General features: G+C 39.2%; 3 protein-coding genes across 3 annotated transcripts; 1 reads left to right on the forward strand and 2 right to left on the reverse strand.

The window, feature by feature from the left end:
- The first annotated feature begins 937 nt into the window (after positions 1-937).
- LOC109135210 (uncharacterized mitochondrial protein AtMg00810-like) lies at positions 938-1,339 on the forward strand. The gene has a single exon (XM_019249931.2). It carries the CDS (start codon positions 938-940, stop codon positions 1,337-1,339), a length of 402 nt encoding a protein of 133 aa, XP_019105476.2.
- A 16,536-nt stretch (positions 1,340-17,875) lies between these two features.
- LOC125493791 (uncharacterized) lies at positions 17,876-18,765 on the reverse strand. Its single transcript, XM_048637313.2, has one exon. The coding sequence runs from the start codon at positions 18,743-18,745 to the stop codon at positions 17,975-17,977; it is 771 nt and encodes a 256-aa protein (XP_048493270.2). The 5' UTR covers positions 18,746-18,765; the 3' UTR covers positions 17,876-17,974.
- A 70-nt stretch (positions 18,766-18,835) lies between these two features.
- Positions 18,836-19,351, reverse strand: LOC130590148 (uncharacterized). The gene has a single exon (XM_057392150.1). The coding sequence runs from the start codon at positions 19,349-19,351 to the stop codon at positions 18,836-18,838; it is 516 nt and encodes a 171-aa protein (XP_057248133.1).
- Positions 19,352-21,512: the final 2,161 nt, after the last annotated feature.

Genomic DNA, 21,512 nt, shown 5'->3' on the forward strand with positions numbered 1-21,512 from the left:
CCATACAAACGATTACAAAACAGAAGTATAAAACTAAATAAGAAAATCAAAAATAAAGAAAAAAAAGTAAAAAGAACAAAAAAAAACAAAACAGAAGTATAAAACTAATAAAGAAAATCAAAAAATAAAGAAAATAAAAGTAAAAAGAACAAAACAGATCGAAGAAGTTAGGGGATCTTGAAACGAAACGACGGACGCGAAGAGCCTCGATCATCACCCATTTCTTAAACATTAACTAGAAAAGGCAAAGCATTAACTGGCCGGAATTTCTCAGACCCACCGTCCACCGCTATACTGGAAAGGGCATAAATGTTAACTGCTGCCGTCATAATCTTGAAAGGGTAATCGACGACGGGCCGCGAAGAGGTGCATTGAACTTGAACGACGACGAACATTGGTGAGACGAACGACGAAAGAGGAGAGAGAACGAGAGGGTCGAAGAAGCAGATCTTGAATACCAATATCTTGAAACAAATCTTGATCTTGAAACTTTAGGACCGATGAAAGAGATGAGAGAATGAGAGGATCGAAGAAGCGGGAGAGAGAAAGTCTGAAAGAGGAGAGACGCGTGTGAGAGAGAGTTTGAATGAGGAGAGAGAAAGTCTAAAAGAGGAGAGAGGCGTGTGAGAGAGAGTTTGAATGGGGAGAGGCGTGAGAGAGAGTAAATGAGGAGAGAGGCGTAAGAGAAAGCTAAAAACCCTAATTAAGTTGTACTGTAAAGGGATATTGCTGCGGTTTCAGACAAGAACCACAACAATATATTAAAAAAATTTAATATATTGCTGCGATTTTTGTCAAAAACCGCAACAATTTGGTGGTTTTATATTATACCTTTTATTTTAACGTGATATATTGCTGCGTATGGGCAAAACCACAGTAATACCACCGCAACAATAAGCAATTATTGTACTAGTTTGATCTTCTAGAAAAATATGGAATGGTCGATTGCAAGCCTATGTCAACTCCAATGGAGGTTAATGGAAGATTATGTTCAGTCGAAGGCAGAGATCTAGAAGATGTGAACATGTACAGACAATTGGTGGGAAGTCTTATCTATCTCACGTTAACCAAACCAGATATTGCTTATGCAGTAAGTGTGATTAGTCGGTTTATGCAAAAACCGGTGAAACGTCACCTGGAGGCAGTACGTCGGATATTAAGGTACATGAAAGGAACCATTGACTATGGAATCCTGTACCGCAACAATAAAGAGATTGAAGTTGTCGAATACTGTGATGCTGACTATGCTGGGGATCTCGACACACGTCGGTCAACTACGGGTTATGTGTTCAATCTGGGTACTGGAGCAGTCTCTTGGTGTAGAAGAGACAACCAATAGTGTCAATATCAAGTACGGAAGCAGAATACAGAGCAGGAGCTATGGCTACACAAGAATGTGTGTGGTTGACGCAATTACTCAAGGATCTGCATCAACCAATTGATCGAGGAATCAAGTTAGCTTGTGATAATCAGTCTGTGATACGTTTAGCGGAGAATCCTATTTTTCACGTAAGGACAAAACTTGTGGAGGTACATTATCATTTTGTCCGACAGAAGGTTCTACAGGGTGTGATTGAACTTACGCAAGTGAACACGGAGGACCAAGTTGTAGATATATTCACAAAAGGTTTTGGAGGACCAAAGTTTGAAATGTTTAGGAAACAACTTGGTATGACCTCGAGACTTACTCTAAGAGAGAATAGTCGTTGAGGGGGAGTGTTAAATCCTATCTCTCTCCAAGCTTATAGGTGGGGCTTAGTCAAAATAAAACAACTCTAGCTCACACTCATTTTTGTTCCTCTTGATTTACAGTGAAGTAACTTGTCAAAATGAGTGAGCTCCATATTAAATGCAAAGGTAAAGACTACACCATGCCAGTTATAGGCATAGCTCTCAAAAGTTGAAAAGCTTGCTCCATGCTACATCATATTGAGTAGTATAAATAGGTATTGCATTTTGGTGGTAAGGTATGCCTCAAGAGTTTTAGAGTGCATCAAGAAAATATCTTGCGAGCAAATATTTGTGTGTGAGAAACGAGTGGAATGTCAGTAAGCTTGTAAAACCAAAATTCCAATTATGTTATATTATGTTTTAGTTTATGAATGGTAAAGAGCATTAGTCTTCCATATGCAAAAATTTTGTTTAATCTTTCCACATTATTACCCAAAATATCTTACAATATCTTAATTATATTATGGAACCCTGAAGTAACTTGTTAGAAAATGCGTTTGATAAAATATGATATCCTGTTGCCCAAAAAAAACAAGATATCCAAGTTTTGTCTCGTTAGACAGTCCTGGTCTAACTGATAACCAAGAGATTTTTTTTTTTTAATATTGGTATTTTCGGTTTGGCAACTTAATTTGGAGTTTTCGCAAAGACCAATCCTCTATATAAGTAAAATAAAATGTTACGTGTTGTTAACTATTTAATGTTTAGATCAAGTGATCAACTGATTTTGTATTTCATATGAAGTCTAGAATGAATACATATATCCGGTTCAAAAGGTCAAAGATTATTCTCCATCAATTAAAAATAAGTACGTGGGACTGTGGGAGAGATATGATGCCTCTTTTCTCCGGCGAGAATCCTGCTTAAGTGGTTAGTATATTGTCGACGTTACATTTATTTCTTTATTCGTTAATAGTGTCACGGCGGAGTGGGCAGAAATTATGTTTTGTCGGTTGCAAGAGTGGAAGTGTGGAACACATACTTTAGAATTCAGACAACTCCCGACTCAAGCAATCCAAGCCAAGTTTAAATGTTTTTAGTTTTGGTATTTGTTGTGTAAGATCTTGCAGAGCTCGAGGTATTGCTTGTATGTTGTTTTTCAAGTGTGTTCGATTTATGTAATATTCAGCCAATGTCAGAAAATAAAAATAAGATAACTTACGCTCTCAGCACTAACAAAATGATACTCCCTTCAAATTTAATAAATATTCATTTTAACTAATACATTTGCCAACACAAAATTTGACTAATAAATCCAACACGCATTATAATATATAGTCGGTCCCACAGTGTTGCCCGCATGCGTCAGCTGTAGGAACTAAAATTGGAAGAACATTTTCAACAATGTTTTTGAAAGTCATGGCATGAATAATTAATGCACTAAAGTTGAATTTCTCTTCTACGTACACAGAGACTCGTGACAACCAACCTACATAGATACACGACCAATATTACTCTGGTGTAGTACATAGAAACAGTTTAAGCACACCACGAACAATGCCTAGTAAAAAAAGTGAAATTAGAAATTGTGCGTAATTTGCATGAGAAGAAGTCGAATTGTTGTGTGTTCTGTCCAAAGCTAAATGAATGTTAAAATACTTTGTATGTTTAGTAATTAAGTTTATTGTTTATAAAATTAAAAAGTTTAATTATTTACTAAAAAGACTCTGCTACTTCTTAAAAGGGGTTTTAAAAGAGGTTTTTATAAAAGATTACGCGCACTTAAAAATATTCAAGCCCAAATAGATTTTAGGCCTAAAGTTACTCATTAAAGTCGAAGTACCTTTGTTTTAAAGAAATTGAAAAGGATAAAAAAAAAAAAGTTTTGGTTTTCACACACGACATGTGAAACAACTTTATTTTCTTTAATAAACTTAATAATGTGAATAGGAGCTTTCCCTTCCCTTTTTCGCGAAAATTTACCGACTGAATGGATGACGAAATTGTTGAAAAAGTGCTCAAAATTACGAACTGAAGAAGAGGAAGATGAGATAGTTGATATGATGGGCTCTGGTTCAAATAAAGAGGTGGAAAAACTCTCACTTCTGATGGTGGGAAGATTGCTCATTGTTCGCCAATTCAATGTTGAAGCCTTTAAAAGGACCATGTTTTAAGCCTGGTCACCATCGCACAAACTGATGATATGTAATCTTGGTCCTAATTTGTTTGCTTTCCAGTTTTTTCATTGGAATGATAAAGAGAAACTGGAGAAAGGAGGACCATGTAGTTTTGAGGATAACATGCTGGTTATGAGTGACATTTCCTAGGAAAAACAACCAGAAGATGTTGAATTGACTCACTCACCTTTTTGGGTGAGGATTTTAAAATTGTTGTTAAATTGTAAAACTGAGTCTGAGGTTTCGATGCTAGCATCAGGACATGGTTAGGTCATTGAAATTGAAGAAGAATTTCTTGGACTTAATCATTTTAGGAGAGTTCGTGTTCTCGTTGACATGAGGAAACCCTTCTGTATATTCTAAAATATCAAAGATAAAAGTGGGAAGATTGCTCGAGTGGAATTTAAATATGAAAGACTTCCTAATTTGTGTTTTGCTTGTGGTAGGATGGGATATTCGGGGAAGGATTATTTGAATATGGATGAAGAGGATAAGAAGTAGGGGCTTGGATGGGGAACATGCTGGAAAGCCTCCCTTGATGAGGAAGAGCAAAGGAAATGGAGGAGATTTCAGAGCTAAATCCTGCAATAAATCTTTATTTGTTGTGAAAGGGAATGACAGCACTAATAAGGTGTTAAATCAAGAGGCATCGAAGGTTAATGAACTTATTGTGGTGAATGATGAAGTAGGTTAACCTATTAAGCAAACCTTGTCCTCTTTACAAGGTGGGTTGGATCAATCTGATTCAGAAATAGTGGCTACAATACTCCCCCTGGAACATAATGCTACTATTGTTAGAAATAACTAATTGTATTCAACCTCTTTCCCATACATGTGCTAATGAATCATTCAAGTATGTTGACATGGACACTTCTTACGGTCCTGTAGTAGAGCAAGGAAGGGGTAGAAAGTGGAAGAAAATGACGAAAGTTAATGAGAAGGGAGAACATCGAAATTTTAAAATCAATGCTCAAAAAAGGGAAGGGATGGACGTTTAAAATGGGACTGAAGAGGGTGATGATGTTAAAACATAACATAGCAAACTTTCCTTTGAGAATGTGAGTGGCCAAAACATTTTGGTGGAGGTTGGCTTTGACCAACCCCGGCGGTCACAATGAATACTGCATGCTGGAACTGTCTGGATTGGACAACCCCTGTACTGTTCGTCATATTGAGAATATGGAACTCTTCTCTCTCCCCCGATATTGTCTTTCTACTGGAAATAAACACTAGTGGAAAAAAGCAGTAGGGCTGCGCTGAAAATGGCAAGTAGGGCTGCGCTTTTTGAGGGCAGCCCTTTCCATCGCAGCCCTTCAGTATTCAAGTAGAGCTGCGCTAGAAAAGCGCAGCCCTTCCCAGCTGGAAGGACTGCGCCTTTTTGAAAAAGGCGCAGCCCTTCTAAGCTAGAAGGGCTGCGCCTCCTTCACAAGCGCAGCCCTTCTAAGTTTAGAAGGGCAGCCCTTCTAAGAAGAAGGGTTGCGCTAGTGAAGGACTAGTGCAGCCCTTCTTGCTAGAAGGGCTGCGCTAGTTTAAACTAGAGCAGCCCTTCACTTTATAATTTTTTTTTTGCTTGCACACAGCCTGCACATACCAGCAGCACAGCCTGCACCCATACACCAGCCCCACCCCACCCATAATCTCCCTTGGACAAAAAAAAAATGCAAATTGCAATACGATAATATATGACAAGTGGAGAAAAGTAATAATTAACTTCAAATATATTAATAATAATGTAAAAAGTGTACATAGGATTGATAGAAACTAGTACATTGTTGGAGCTAAATCTCATCCTATGCAATCATCAGTAATGTGGGACGCCAACTTATCCCGAACTTCGTCAATTTCTTCTTTGGTGAAGTTCCTCAAACGTGGTATGGAACTAGCATAAACCTTGCAAAACAACCAAGGAATAAACATATACAAAAAGTCAATCATTTTACCGTAGTTAGTACTTCTAAAAATGACATATACCTTCCCGAAATGGAATCAAAATCAAATGCAAGCCTAAAAGTCTACACACTAGTTATAATATATCTCATATAATCATGTTCAAAGAAATTTGGGTTAAATGACTTATAAGTACTTTTGGGAGCGAAAAGGCAAATAGGCCAAAATAGGCCGGAAATGGCCTTTTCGTTCCCGAAAATGCAACCAACAACAAATTAAAGCCTAAGAATCTACATACTAGTTATAATATGCCTCATTTAATCATGTTCAAAGAGAATTTGGGGTTAAATCACTTCATAAGTACATTTTGGGAGCGAAAAGGCCAAAATAGGCCAAAATAGGCCGGAAATGGCCTTTTCGTTCCCGAAATGCAACCAACAACAAATTAAAGCCTAAGAATCTACATACTAGTTATAATATGCCTCATATAATCATGTTCAAAGAAATTTGAGGTTAAATCACTTCATAACTACATTTTGGGAGCGAAAAGGCAAAATAGGCCGGAAATACAACAAACAACAATTGGAAACCTAAAAGTTACATACCTTTCGAAGATCAACAACATCTTTGCAATAGTTGACGATATCGAGCATGAACCTCATGACGTAATACCCACACGCAAGTCCACCTTCTTGTACCGGACACTAAAATTCACCAAAGATGCAATAAATGACATGTTATATGTGTATTATGTGTTGTATAAAAGGATGCAAAAAATATTACATGTTACCTCGACTAAATACCAAACAAGAGCTTTTCCTTGTCGAAGTCCAGATGCAGTAATCTTCTTCATCACACTACATCAATACACATTATTATAAGATTAGATGTACATTTAATATTTAATAAGCTAAGTGTGCATATATAGTTTCGATTAGGCTACCTATTTAACAATATTTGACTAGTAAGGACCGTATTGTTCCTTTACGCAAAGAATCAAAGTGGTAGACTTCGTTACGTGACACACATATTGCAATGAGTGTCCAATGGTTCCTACAACAATAAAAATAATGTTATTTTATCGTAGAACAACTAATAGGTCAATTTAATTAATTAAAAAGTCAGTTTAAGAAGCATACGATTCAATGTAAGGAAGAAGAACGATCTTATATCCAAGACGAGAACATGCGTTCAAAGAATCCTTGAGATATACTTTCACCTCTTTTTCTTTTGTACGCAACTGTCATCTCGTACAAAGCTTGGACATAACCAACCAAAGATTGGCTGACTAGATCGCCTCACATCATTGTATAATAGCCTGAGAATTCATATTGATAAAAATAAAACTTACTTATTATGGAAGTTATTATTAGTTGGATTAAATACTACTTAATTAATTAATAAAGTATTACCTCATGAATGTTTGTATCATGGAAACATTCAACTCTTCCCCAAGTAAGAATTCTTTAATATCAACCTTAGAAATGAAGGTCGATGTTTCCTCAATGTAGTGGAATTGGTGGTCGACAACTTAATCTCAATCATTGCTTCATCGTCTGCATCGCTAATGCACTCATGTAGCCAGAAGCACGGTTTAGTAAGGCGTTGCACCACCTCCATATCCGTAATGAGTGGATACTTTGCCGTAGAATTCTTTCCCACTTGGGCACGTCGGCCTCCCTGAGGTGAAGCTACCTTCTTTCCCTTCCTGTCGGCCTTCCCCGAACCCTAGTAATTAGTTAAATTAAAAGATATTACTGACAATCATATATAGGAACTATAAAAGAAAACTATGTATATAACTTATGTTAGAGATTGTACCTGATCTGAACCGCACCAATGCACGCGGCCATAGAATATAACTGCCAATGGAATCAGACAATAACTGTAGACCAACTGCTGCATTCGGCAGCGGAAGAGGAAATGCTTCGAAACCGGGCACAATGTCTGAAACGCTGACCACATAGTGAATATCAGCGACTGGCTGGTTGTGCAATAGTGGCGGTCCCTAGGGGGCTGTACAGATCCATAAGCCACGATAATGAAACTACCATGACCATCTCCTTGATTACATAGCTCACATGGTGTCTCTTCCTTTAAAAAAAAACTCTATTCAAGGTTAGTCTATGAAACAACATATTTAAGAACAATAGTTGTGATATTAAACAATAACGTGAACTCCGGAGTGGACGAGGCTGCGTAGGAACAGGCTGCATAGGAACATTGCCCTGCGTGAAAGCACCAAACAGTCGGTAAGCCCATCTGCGCCAAAATGGCGTTGAAATTCTGAGTCATCTCCGCTCTGAGCTCTCCCGAAGTTGGGCTTTCATAGCCTCCACATCTATGGAAGGTGATGAATTGACACTGGAGGTAGTGGATCTGGACGTAGAGGTGTATTGATCACCATACACCTTTCTCACCCGAGGCGGACACCTCCTACGCCCCTCACACGTCCATACTGGTCCCTCCTAGAGTCTCGTGTAAGGCATCAACTTGTCCTCTAGGAGTGAACTCACCAGCTGCCTCCTTTTCCTTCAAGCCAATCTGCATAAATGATAAGAGAGAAATACTCGTGAGCGCAGAAGTTATATTATTATGTAAACCTTATAATAACTTATAATATGTACTTACAATGGCATTAGCTATCTGTTTTGTTCGGGATCAGGTATGACTCTCTGTCCCTTTGCATCAACCCCATGCATGGAACACCACCAATCGAGCACTCTATCTGGTTGCCGCTGTGCAACTGTCGTCGTAGAGCTAGTGCCCGATGTCGTGGTCGACGCAATCGTGGGGTAATGGTCATACATCCACGATTCTCTCGCCTGACCATACGACTGAGCACCCAGATGGTGATAGTGCTTCCTAGATTTTGCATTCGCGCTATTTTTCTCACGAGTTGCCTGAAACACACAAATATAAACAAAGGTTAGATATGGTGTTATATAATATTGGATCTGAAGTATTAAATCTTAGCTAGTAAAAATTCTTACAACAACTTCTGGGGTAGTTGTTTTTTGTGCAACAAATGCATGCCACTGCTCAGCTGTGATATGCCTCCATATCTGATATGGAAGCTTGGAGGGATCCTCAAATGATGTGTCATGTGAAGCCTCAGAAGAAGGTGTTGCTTCCCCGTCGTAGATTTTCTTCTTCTTTGTTCCCCGACTTTTCTCCGCTTCGTGATCCACCCCGACACTAGCTTGGCCTTGAAGTCTCGGAACCTTTGGGCAACTGCGGATAGAAACAAATTCTTCTTCGCTTCATCATTTGGAATATGGAATTGATTCTACAAAGAACGCATTTCACAAATTAGTCAATATTACATAGTATATTTAACTAAAGTGTTAAAATTCTAAATAATTATACGCGAATCTTACATAGTATCTTCCCAAATCATCTTCTTCAAAGACTCGGGACCTCTTTCCATGAGTGGAGAATGGAGAGCTTATGCATGCAAATCCCAATTTGCATGGCATACTTTTGACGCCATTTTCCACAAGGTTGCCCCAAATGATCGTACTCCAAAGTCATTAGGGTGGGTTTCCCTAGTGACTTTGTAGGTCCCCTTCCTTTCCTCTTTTTCGTCTGCAAGTTCTTACTTGCAATTGACGTTTGTATACCTTTTTCTTCACGGCGAGCCATAACCATTTCCGTTGTTCCTTTTTGTAATCGAAACACTCATCCTCGTAGTGTGTTCCGCACTCGTATCCGTATGCACATCCTCCATGTCCCTGAAATTGAAAACATACGAATTAATTAAAAAAAAAATAGGCAAATTAAAATAGAATAGTTAAACAGTACGAAGAGCAGGGGAAGTGGGGGAAGGGGGGGGGTGCAGGGGAGGGGTGCAGGCAGCAGGGGGGTGTAGGGGGAGGGGGGGAGGGGGAAGGTGAGGGGCAGCAGCAGGGGGTGCAGGGGGGACGGGGGGGGGGGGGGGGAAGGGGCTGCAGGGGGGGTGCTGCAGGCAGCAGCAGGGGGTGCAGGAGGGGCAGGGGGAGGGGGAGGCGGGGGTGTGCAGGCAGAAGGGGTCAGGGGGCAGGGCAGGTGCGGGGGCAGGGGGGTGCGGGGGGCAGGGGGGAGGGGGAAGGGGGGAAGGTGCTGCAGGGGGGGTGCAGCAGCAGGGTGCGGCGCAGGGGGTGTGCAGGCAGAGGGGCAGGGGGGGGGAAGGTGCTGCAGGGGGGTGCAGGGGGGAAGGTGCGCAGGGGAGGGTGTGCAGGCGGCAGGGGGGAAGGGAGGGGCTGCAGGGGGTGTGCAGCAGCAGGGGGGAGCAGTGGGAGCAAGGAGGAGGGGGGTGGGGTGGGGGAGGGGTGGCAGCGGGAGAGGGGGGAGGGGGGTGGGAGGGGGGAGGGGTGTGCACTGTGACGGAAAAGGCCAAATAGGCCTAAATAGGCCGGAATTGGCCTTTTCGTTCCCGAAATGCAACCAACAAGAAATTAAAGCCTAAAAATCTACATACTAGTTACATTATACATCATATAATCATGTTCAAAGAAAACTTGGGGTTAAATCACTTCATAAAGTACATTTTGGGAGCGAAAAGGCCAAAATAGGCCAAAATAGGCCGGAAATGGCCTTTTCGTTCCCGAAATGCAACCAACAAAAATTAAAGCCTAAAAATCTACATACTAGTTACATTATACATCATATAATCATGTTCAAAGAAATTGGGGTTAAATCACTTCATAAGTACATTTTGGGAGCGAAAAGGCCAAAATAGGCCAAAATAGGCCGGAAATGGCCTTTTCGTTCCCGAAATGCAACCAACAACAAATTAAAGCCTAAAATCTACATACTAGTTACATTATACATCATATAATCATGTTCAAAGAAAATTGGGGTTAAATCACTTCATAAGTACATTTTGGGAGCGAAAAGGCCAAAATAGGCCGGAAATGGCCTTTTCGTTCCCGAAATGCAACCAACACAAAATTAAAGCCTAAAATCTACATACTAGTTACATTATACATCATATAATCATGTTCAAAGAAATTGGGGTTAAATCACTTCATAAGTACATTTTGGGAGCGAAAAGGCCAAAATAGGCCGGAAATGGCCTTTTCGTTCCCGAAATGCAACCAACAAAAATTAAAGCCTAAAAATCTACATACTAGTTACATTATACATCATATAATCATGTTCAAAGAAAATTTGGGGTTAAATCACTTCATAAGTACATTTTGGGAGCGAAAAGGCCAAAATGGCCAAAATAGGCCGGAAATGGCCTTTTCGTTCCCGAAATGCAACCAACAAAAATTAAAGCCTAAAAATCTACATACTAGTTACATTATACATCATATAATCATGTTCAAAGAAACTTGGGGTTAAATCACTTCATAAGTACATTTTGGGAGCGAAAAGGCCAAAATAGGCCAAATTGGAGAAATTACACACACCTGAGTTTATGTCTCATGATTTATTGAGCTTCCGCCTTTTCTTAGGATCCTCAAGTACATGTATCCCTTCCGTGTGATCTACACGCATATAATTCTCCGACATATTTACATCATCTTCCACACGAATTTCAGGATAGGTAAAGGGGGGAGGTCCTCAAATGCATCATATTCTTCCTCATTATCAACATCACCAATACCGAGGATACTCCTTTTACCAGGTACAACAATTGACCACTTATGATCAGCAGGATCAGTTACAAAAAATACTTGCTTGACTTGTGATGCAATTACAAATGGCTCCTCAGTTTCACGTAGACGACTAAGGTCAACAAGGTGAAACCGCAAGGATCATCGTTTCTTACACAACGTCGATTATTGTCAACCCACGTGCAACACAAGAGGCAAATATTAAAAGTACAGTAGTCCAGCTCCCATTTCTTGTATTCGCCCATATAGTTGCTTTCAGCATGTACAAGCGACTTATCTTTCGAGCTTGCATATTGTGTAGACGACGCCACAAGTGAAACACCACTATTTTGTTGCGATCTTGACTTGAGATCTTGACGTTCAGTCCAAAAAGTATACCCATTAATATCATAACCCTCATAAGAGCGTACAGCTTCACGAGGACCAAATGCTAACCACTTGACTGTTTCAGGAACACTTTCATCCAAATCATTGAGTACTCGTTTATGAAACCAATCAATGAAAGTCTTGTTATGCATTTGCGTCAATGCCCTCACTCCTTTTCCAGGATTGCTAACACGTAATTCCTCCATATGTTCACTTAAATAAGGATGGACATCTGGTACGTGATGCAATACAAATAAGTGAGCTTGTTTACGCTTTTCTACGAAGGTGTAATCAATTTTGAACCAATTGTATCCTTGCCCTCAAGTCTGCCCTCTTGTCGGGATGTCGTCCAACAGGATCAACACTAGCAAAATACTCAGCCACAAAATTACTGATCTCTTCACCCACAATCCCTTGAATTATACTACCTTCTGGTTGTGCAGGATTCGAACTTTATCTTTCAAAGTTCCCATATATCTCTCAAAAGGATAGCACCACCTCAAAAACACTGGACCACACAGCTTAATTTCTCGAACTAGATGGACAATGAGATGGACCATAATGTCAAAGAATGCGGGGGGGAAATACATCTCAAATTTGCATAGAGTTTCAACTACTCTAGTTGCAAGGAATCGAGGGTCGACGGGTCTAGGACTTTGCTGCAGATTGAATGAAAAAATGAACACAGTTCTGTAATGGTGTGCCTCACATGCTTTGGAAGTATCCCACGAATTGCAATCGGTAAGAATACTTGCATCATGACATGACAATCGTGCGATTTCATACTCGATAACTTCAACTCACCATTTAAGGTAACAAAGCGCTTCATATTCGATGAGTAGCCAGTAGGGACCTTAATGCCATACAATGACTCGCAAAAAATCCGTTTCTCTGCACGCGACATCGTGTAGCAAGCTGGTGGCAAATAATTCTTCTCCGAATCCTCCACCTTTTTACTTTTCTGAGTTTCATCATCAACCTTTCCTCCCCTCTTTTCTTCTTCCTTCCGTCCCTTTTCTGAGCCCACAACTCTGGTCGAATCCCCTCTTTTTCCAAGTAAAGTCGTGACGCCTTAACATCTTTTGTCTTGCCCGGAATATTCATAAGTGTCGCGATAATAGCTTCACAAACATTCTTCTCTATGTGCATGACATCCAAACAATGTCTGACCTTTAGATCTTTCCAATATGGGAGTTTCCAAAAAATGGACTGTTTTTTCCATAATCCTGTAGGTCTATCAACCTCACTAGCAGGTTTACCAAAGACTGTTTCAATGCCCTTCACCTGATTATAAACTTCAGTACCAGTTAATGGTCTATGAGCAACTTCTTCTTCAACCGTCCCATCGAATGCCTTCTTCTTAAACCGATAGGGATGGTCGCGGCTTAGGAGCCTTCGTGTGCGCATATACACATGTTTGCAGCCCTTAAGGTGTGTAGATTTCATGTCATCTAAACAAATCGGGCAAGGTTGTTTTCCTTTAGTCTTATACCCAGATAAGTTCCCATAAGCTGGATAATCGTTCATAGTACAAAAAAGCATGGCACGCAGAGTGAACATCTCATTAGCATACGCATCAAATACTAACACTCCTTCGTTCCACATCTTCTGTAAATCTTCAACAAGCGGCTGAAGGTATACATCTATGTCATTTCCAGGTTGTTATGGCCCCGATATAAGAAGCGACAACATCATGTACTTGCGTTTCATGCACAACCAAGGAGGCAAGTTATAAACCACTAAAACTACTGGCCATGTGCTATGCTGCGAGCTGAGATTGCCAAAAGGGTTCATGCCATCCGTACATAATCCAAGCCTCAGATTCCTATCCTCATTACCAAATGACTTATGCACCCTGTCGATAGTTTTCCACTCAGGCGAATCAGCCGGATGCTTGAGCAGACCGTCTTTCTTCCTACGATCTGCATGCCACCTCAAATTCTTCGCATCTCCTTTAATTGAGAACATGCGCTTAAATCTAGGTATTATGGGTAGATACCACAACACCTTGGCTGGTGGTCCTTCACTACCTCCAGCTCCTTCACGCTTGTACCTCGACAATCCACAACGTGGACACTCATGTAAATGCTCATACTCATTACGATAAAGCACACAATCGTTAGGACAAGCATGTATCCGCTCGTACTCTAAACCCAAAGGACACATCAACTTCTTCGCATAATAGTACGACTTTGGCAGTTCATTTTCAGGGAGCATCTCAGCTAAAACTTCCAACAACGATGTGAAACTAGAGTCCGTCCAACCAGCGTTCGACTTAATGTTGAACAGTGTTACCACCGCAGAAAGTTTGGTGTACTTTGTACAACCTGGATACAACGGCTTTTCAGCAGCCTTAGACATAGACTCAAAAATACGAGGTCGTCTACACGACTGATCTTCAACCTCGTGTATCATCTCGTCTACCCGATCCCTATCATCATCTCCAAATTCATCATCCAAATTCTCATCCCCTAACTCATCATCATCCTTCTTTTTTTCTTCACATACATCATTCTTTAATCCAGAGCTTCCCATATACCTCCCCTGCTCACCATGCCAAATCCATACATGGTATTGAGGCCTAAACCCACGGCGAAAACATGCTCCCTAACCACATGTATACTACTAACCTTGCTCACATTTCTACAATCCAAACAAGGACAATAAAAGTCGACTGCTCCAGAGGATGTTTGATATTCTAATGCACTTCTACAGAATTCCGAGACCCCATTCACAAACTCAATCGATTCACGACTACCATACATCCAAGTACGATCCATCTCATTCAAGAAGACCACCTCTAATAATTAAACACAACATTCATTATAATGCATCAATCATTATTAAAGTACACACACTCACATATTCAAATCACACACGTATACAACAAGCTAAGATAGTCACATGTTCAATTGTATGCATGCAGTCAAAGGTCCTTATCACTCCAACCTAACCCATCCTTGGACGTCTAATCTCACTAGTGAATATATGCCAACTTTTCAATTCTAAGGAAAATCCGGCAGCATTTCCCTACAGTTCTCCAAGTACACAATGTAGATAATTGCTTATCTACATATGTACCCAGAGAACAATGTAGCGAAACGATAAGCCAAGATTTTCCTCAGAATTGAAAAGAAGACACACATTCACCACCTAAGTGAGATCAAACGTCCAAGAACAGTCCCAAACCGGGGACTATTCAAGACTTACCCTAATGAGTAAGTCTTGAACGGGTATCTAGGCATATATGATGATGATTCAAACAACTAGTTATATATTTTCATATATATAGCTAAATCACATTGCGTTTTCATACAATCTCATATCAACAAATATATATATATATACATTATAAAAAATACATATACATTCAATAAATTATCAACTTTGTCTACATGTTAAACTATCTATTGTTACCTCTTAACACCAACGACGAGCAATGAAGAGAAAAGAGCTACTTGGACTTTATTTGCCTTCCTTAGCCTCTTCTTCCTACAATTGACAAAACCCACATTGCACATTAATCATATTCAATTAAGAAAAACAAAAGTAACTTAAAAACAAAATTAATTCATACCTTATTAACCACTCAAATGGTGGAGAAGAGAAGAGAAAGGTAGTGGTGATGGTGGAGAAGAGAAGAGAATAAATGTTGTGGGCGGCGCGCAAGGTGGTGGCCGAACCACAATGTTGGTGGAGAAGAAATGAGAAGAGAAGATTTTGTGGTGGAGAAGAAATGTTGTGGTGGTGGTGGTGGAGAAGAAATGTTGTGGTGGTGGTGGTCGCGCAAAGTGGGTGGTGGTGGTGAGAACTAGGGCTCGCAAAATGGGTGGTGGTGGTAGAATTAGGGCTCGAAAAATGGGTGGTGGTGGTGGAGGTTTTTCGCACGAAATTGAAGGTGAAAGAAAGAGGGAAAGAGGAAAGAGAAAATATGGGCGCGCATGCATAGTAAGTATCGAAAAAAAAACCCAACAGCTAGTAGGGCTGCGCTAGTTTCAAAAAAGCGCAGCCCTACCTAGAGAAGGGCTGCGCGTTTTAAAAACGTGCAGCCCTTCTGTAGGTAGGGCTGCGCTTTTTAAAAAAAACGCAGCCCTTCATACAAAAGGGCTGCGCTTTTTTTAAAAAGCGCAGCCCTTCAACAATAGGGCTGCGCTTTTTTAAAATGCGCAGCCCTACTTGCGCAGCCCTTCTGCTTTTTTCCCCTAGTGTCAATTTATAAGAGAAAACATTTTCTGTGTAGTATGCACGATGCATGAGAAATTACTATTACTTCTGGAAGCAATGTCGGAGAAAAAATATGTATCCCAAGAATGACACTAATCCCGTCTGACTTCACTAAATTTCCTATCCGATTTCAAAGAAGGCAATTTGTTTTAATTAATGATTTGTTTTGCTATGACTATAAATAAAAGTCAAGGACAAACTCTGTCTCATGTTGACATGTATCTTTCGATAACTGTTTTCGGCCATGGACAATTTTATGTTGTCGTTTCCAGAGTTACGAGCGCAAAAAAGGTCTCAAGATCCTTCTGTTTGATAAAGAACATTGTTTGCATGCAAATACACCAAATGTAATTTAATTTACAAGGAAGTGTTCGCAAACATATAAATTGAATTGGAAATTTCATTTGTAATTTTTGTTCATCACCACTCATACTTTATGTTTTATGATTTTGTTTAATATGGGAAGTTAAGTCAATGTTATTATGTGACTTCCTTTAAGTATGTAATAAAGCAATAAATACTCTTGTGCATTATGCACGAGCCTTAATACTAGTTACTATTACTATTACTATTCCTAATATTAATATTAATATTACTTATTATTATATATTATTATTATTATTATTATCATCATCTCTATTCTCAAGAGGGGTACAAAACAAAAATATGAAAATCCCTATTTTACCCCCAACAAATTAAACAAATTACTCCAATAGGATAAGAAAAAACAAAAAAAAAAAGGAAAAATTAAGTAGAGTTATTACATATAAAATAACTGCTTCTGTTCCCCTTAAAAAATTGCTTCTACATACAAAGAAAAAAATGAACCACCCAAAACTAGCAGTTAGGGCAAAAACTACATGTATTTTAACGGTCAAACTTCAAACCACAGGGCTCTGCTTCAAAACATAGTCCTTCCCCCTATTATCAAATACTCTCTTTAATTACCTCACAAGAAACCAACAAAAAAAAAAAAAAATAGATCAAGTTATTACGAAGCATTTATAAATTTCATTTATTCATAATACTTTTACAATTCTAGCGTCTAAACATTTTTTTTGTGATTTTAATTTTAGGCACAAAAAGAAGTGAAGTGCCATTAATAATCAACTATCAAGAGTAGCAAATAGAGCAATTGCAAGTTGATCATGAAAATGAGAAAATGTAATTTCTACAAAATTATTATTGTAAGGTGGTGGTATTTCGTGAGCAATACCAATAGCAATTGCAAGCAGAGCAATTACAAGTTTTTAACAAAACAATTTCAAATTTAATTCTTATGTTCGATCTGTTCAATAAATAGTTGAAATATGGATGAAATTAGGGAATAAGGATGTCGAATAAGTAAATTAAAATTAAAATCTAAATTATCGAAGAATTTCGAACTCGCGAAACGAAGGAGAATGCGGCGATGGTGGGAGGAGAGAGAGTGGCGGACTGGCGGTAGAATGGTGGTGGTAGAATGGGAAAAGAGAGGGGGGCAAATTCATGGGGATAACGCACGTTGGCGATGGAAGGTAGTGGTCGTGGTGTTAGTGTACTGATAGCTTGCTTTATTTGTCCTTGTGTTAGTGTACTTAGAGCACCTCCATTCATGGGGCACCCCATTTTTTCTCTCTCCTCACCTTATTTGTCCACCTCATTTTCCACTACCTCCCCATTTTACCTTACTCAAATTTGAAACACATACCTCCACTCATCTACCTCCCCATTTATCTTCTCTCTCTTATTTCCTATACCCCACCACCTTTTCTCTCTCCTACTTTCCCATACCCCACCAATATTTTATCTATTGATTATATATTCCATATGTAACATGATTTCTTTGTAATTAAATAAAAAAATCGTAATTATCCTCATTAATTTCATAATTAATCAATAAATAATTGATACACTAATTAAATTCGGTAGTTGCTAATTACGCTATGTAAATTGGTAATCACGCTATTAAAACGATAAATCGTTAATTTATGCTCATCTTTTAATTAAGCTACTTAATTGAGATTTCTTACAACAATGGCTACACTTAATATTACAAACAATAATTCACTCATCATTGGTTGATTGGCGACAATTGTGCCAAATGTGTTGAGCCAAGTCCTTTTGTAAGGAGTTGTGAACATCTCTATCCCACGCATCAGCTCTATTTTGCAAATATTGTTGCATCCCTATATCATTGTAGCGACCAGGTTGAACATAGAATGTTTCAAGCCTATGGCTAGACGAAGTACTAGCAATCGAGGCATTTTCTTGCTCGAAGTCTGATGCGTCTTGATAATTTAGATATGTATCCCGTTCATCCTCGACAATCATATTGTGAAGAATGATACACGCCAGCATTATTTCCCACATTAAGTGTTCATCCCAAATGAGTGATGGCCTTTGTATTATTGCAAAGCGTGCTTGTAAAACCCCAAACGCACGTTCGACGTCTTTCCGAACTGATTCTTGACGTTTGGTGAACAACTCATCGACGGGAGATAGTGGGAGTCGAATTGCTGGCATGAACACTGCCCATTTAGGGTAGATCCCATCTGTTAGGTAATATCCCCTATTATAGGTATTACCATTCACATTAAATGTGACCTCAGGAGCTCTTCCTTGATAAAGATCATCAAACACCGGAGAGCGTGCCAATACATTGATATCATTGCAAGTTCCCGGTGTTCCGAAAAATGCATGCCATATCCACAAGTCTCCGGAGGCCACGGCTTCTAGAATTACCGTTGCAGATTTGGACCTACCTTGATACAACCCTTTCCATGCTCGTGGGCAATTTTTCCATTGCCAATGCATGCAATCTATGCTGCCCATCATTCCAGGAAAACCCCGCCTTTCCCCGTCACGTAGGAGGCGTTGCAAGTCGGTTACCGTAGGCCTCCTTAAGTACTCGTTCGTAAAAACTTTTCAAATTCCTTGCACAAAGTGCACAAGGCACTCCTTTGCTGTTGATTCAGCAATTTTGATGTACTCGTCGACTGCGTCAGATGCTGATCCATATGCTAGACACCTCAATGCTGCTGTGCATTTCTGATGACTGGATGAACCTAGCTTCCCAGTTGCGTCTAGTAGTTGTTGAAAAAATTTGTCTTTCGCAGCGAGTGCGTTCATAATTCGAAAGAAAAGAGGACGATGCATACGAAATCTGCGTCGGAACATGTCTTCGGTATATAGAGGACGATCAACAAAGTAATCGTTCATTAACCTTTGATTTGCATCAGCACGGTCTCTTGGAATAATATTTTTTTTTTTGGGAGATGTTCTTTGAGTGGCTTCTATGATTGGAGCGACAATTGTTTGAACAACTTGTTGAATTACGTAGTCTTCTTGTTCTTCAAGATACGCGTTGTATAAAATCATGTTATTGACCATATCATCAAACTGGTCATCACTTGAACTTGAAGAATTGTAATCCAAGTTCATGTTTCCTTTTGTTGCAAGAAGAGAAGAAGAATGAAGTGGTTTGAAGGAAGAAGAATGATATTTTTTGTAGAAAGAAGGATGGTGTTATGGTGTGATGTTATCATTCAACCAATTCATCTTTTATAGACATTTGATGATAAGAGTGCAATCTCTGAAGATAAGAAAGGACTACACAATCCCAAAAAAAAAATTTTCAAAAGATAAGATTGTAATCCACTTTTCAGAAGATAAGATTCTCAATAGATAAAAAATATTAAAAGAATACAAACTAGGATAGTAAATACTAGAATTACGAAAGAATTAAGGATACTAAATAAAACAACCTTATAACTAAACTACTTCATAAACTCTTCTCTCAGCTTCTCATAGTATTCGAACTCAACCGCATCAAGAGATGGTTTGGTCATCAACAATTGATACATCTTGAACCTCATTTTCTTTTCATCTTGCTGCTTTTGGTAATCCATCATTTCTTCTATATTTTTCCTTATTGTAATTCGTTCACCTTGCATTTCACTTAAAGTGTTGTTGAAATCATCTAAACTTGTAGCTACTCCTTTCATCTTTCTTTGTGCCTTAGCCTTCTTCTGACCATCCGGGCGAACTGATACAACTTCATCACTTGACCTTTTTGAACTTGATTGACTCACAACAGTTGAATCATATCCGGGTTGCCATCTTGAAAGGTGTCTCATTCCCATCCAACAATGGTACAGTTTGAAAGCTTTATTATTTTGTTTTTGTTTGTATAGTTCATGAGCTTTAGCCTCTACATCCGTAATAGCCATTCCACTTGATTTCATTCGCTCGGCTTCACCGAGTTGCGATACCCACAAAGTCACGAGTCGGTTGATGGTTCTCCAATGCGCTTTAATTGACTTCATGGTCCTTGGGTGGATGAGTGATGGTTTTTTTACCACTTCAGCATCGTAGATGCGCTTGATTTCTTTCCAAAGCTTTGCCTTTGACTGATCTGTTCCCACTAATGGATCACCACCACAATTAAGGTGTCCGGAGACCAATGCTATATCCTCATCATGTCCCCACCTTTCTTTTAGTATCTTATTTTTACCTTTTCCACCTTGGTCCGCTTCATCTTCATCATCATCATCATAAGCATCATCATCGTCTCCGAGTTGTTGAGTTTGGTAATAATCTCCAATCGGTATTCGGTTATTGCTCCCGTCTCCCCCTGGAGTTGTAGGATATTGATCCATATATTGAGACATTGGAGATGAGAGATTCACCGGAGTATGGGGCGGGGTTTCGAAATTAGAAGGTTGTTGACTTTGGAGTACAAATGCTTGTAATAAGGCTTGGATTTGAGGGTTATTGAGCATATTTGGATCAAAAGCAATATTAGTATTTTGACGATTTGGGTTTTGTTCGAAATTTTGATGGAAATTTGGATTTTGGGGGAATTTGAATTTTGTGGAATTTGAATTTTGTTGGAAATTAGAATTTTGTGGGGAGTTATAGAATTTTGTGGGAAATTTGGATTTTGTGGGTGGTTGAGATTAAATTGATAATTTGGGGTTCTTTGAGGCCTATTTCCATAATTAGAATTAGGATTCATAATTATGGATAATTTGTTTGGAAGTATTTAAAGAGTAGAGGAATAAAATATATAATTAAGATGAGAAAAATTAGAGAAATTAAAGATTGGAAAAGGTAGAGAAATTTGAATGTATCTAAAATATGGCAAAATTGGTCTCTATTTATAACAATTAAAAAATATGAACGTTGGTATAATTTTTTTTTTTTTTTAATTAGCAGATTTTTTTTTAAAATAGCAAAATTATTCAACGGCTATTTTAAAAAATAACCGTTGCTTTTAAAGGAGAAGGTGACATTTGTCACCTTCTGATTGGGCCTAAAGAGGCGCGCGTCAGACTGGCCCACACCAGCTCTCCCTTTCTTTTTTTCTCCTTCCTCTGCGCGCGTCAGGATTGATGGGCAGCTGGACTTTTTTTTCTCTCTCTCACCGCCATGTGTAAGCTCCCCATTTGTTCTTCACTTGGGCACCTCCCCTAAAACTTGAGCATCCTCATTAAATGGGGAACCAACCCCACTCATGGGGAGCCCCATTTGAGGAGAGAGAGTCTATATGGGGAGGGTAATTTATGCCATTGGAGGTGCTCTTATGGCTTGATTTGTTTTG

This window comes from Beta vulgaris, chromosome 9, assembly GCF_026745355.1.
Source record: "Beta vulgaris subsp. vulgaris cultivar EL10 chromosome 9, EL10.2, whole genome shotgun sequence".
Lineage (NCBI taxonomy): Eukaryota > Viridiplantae > Streptophyta > Magnoliopsida > Caryophyllales > Amaranthaceae > Beta > Beta vulgaris.

Coding starts and splice junctions, on each gene's coding strand:
- LOC130590148 (XM_057392150.1), bottom strand. CDS start 19,351: ATGAACTTGGATTACAATTCTTCAAGTTCAAGTGATGACCAGTTTGAT.
- LOC125493791 (XM_048637313.2), bottom strand. CDS start 18,745: ATGATGGGCAGCATAGATTGCATGCATTGGCAATGGAAAAATTGCCCA.
- LOC109135210 (XM_019249931.2), top strand. CDS start 938: ATGGTCGATTGCAAGCCTATGTCAACTCCAATGGAGGTTAATGGAAGA.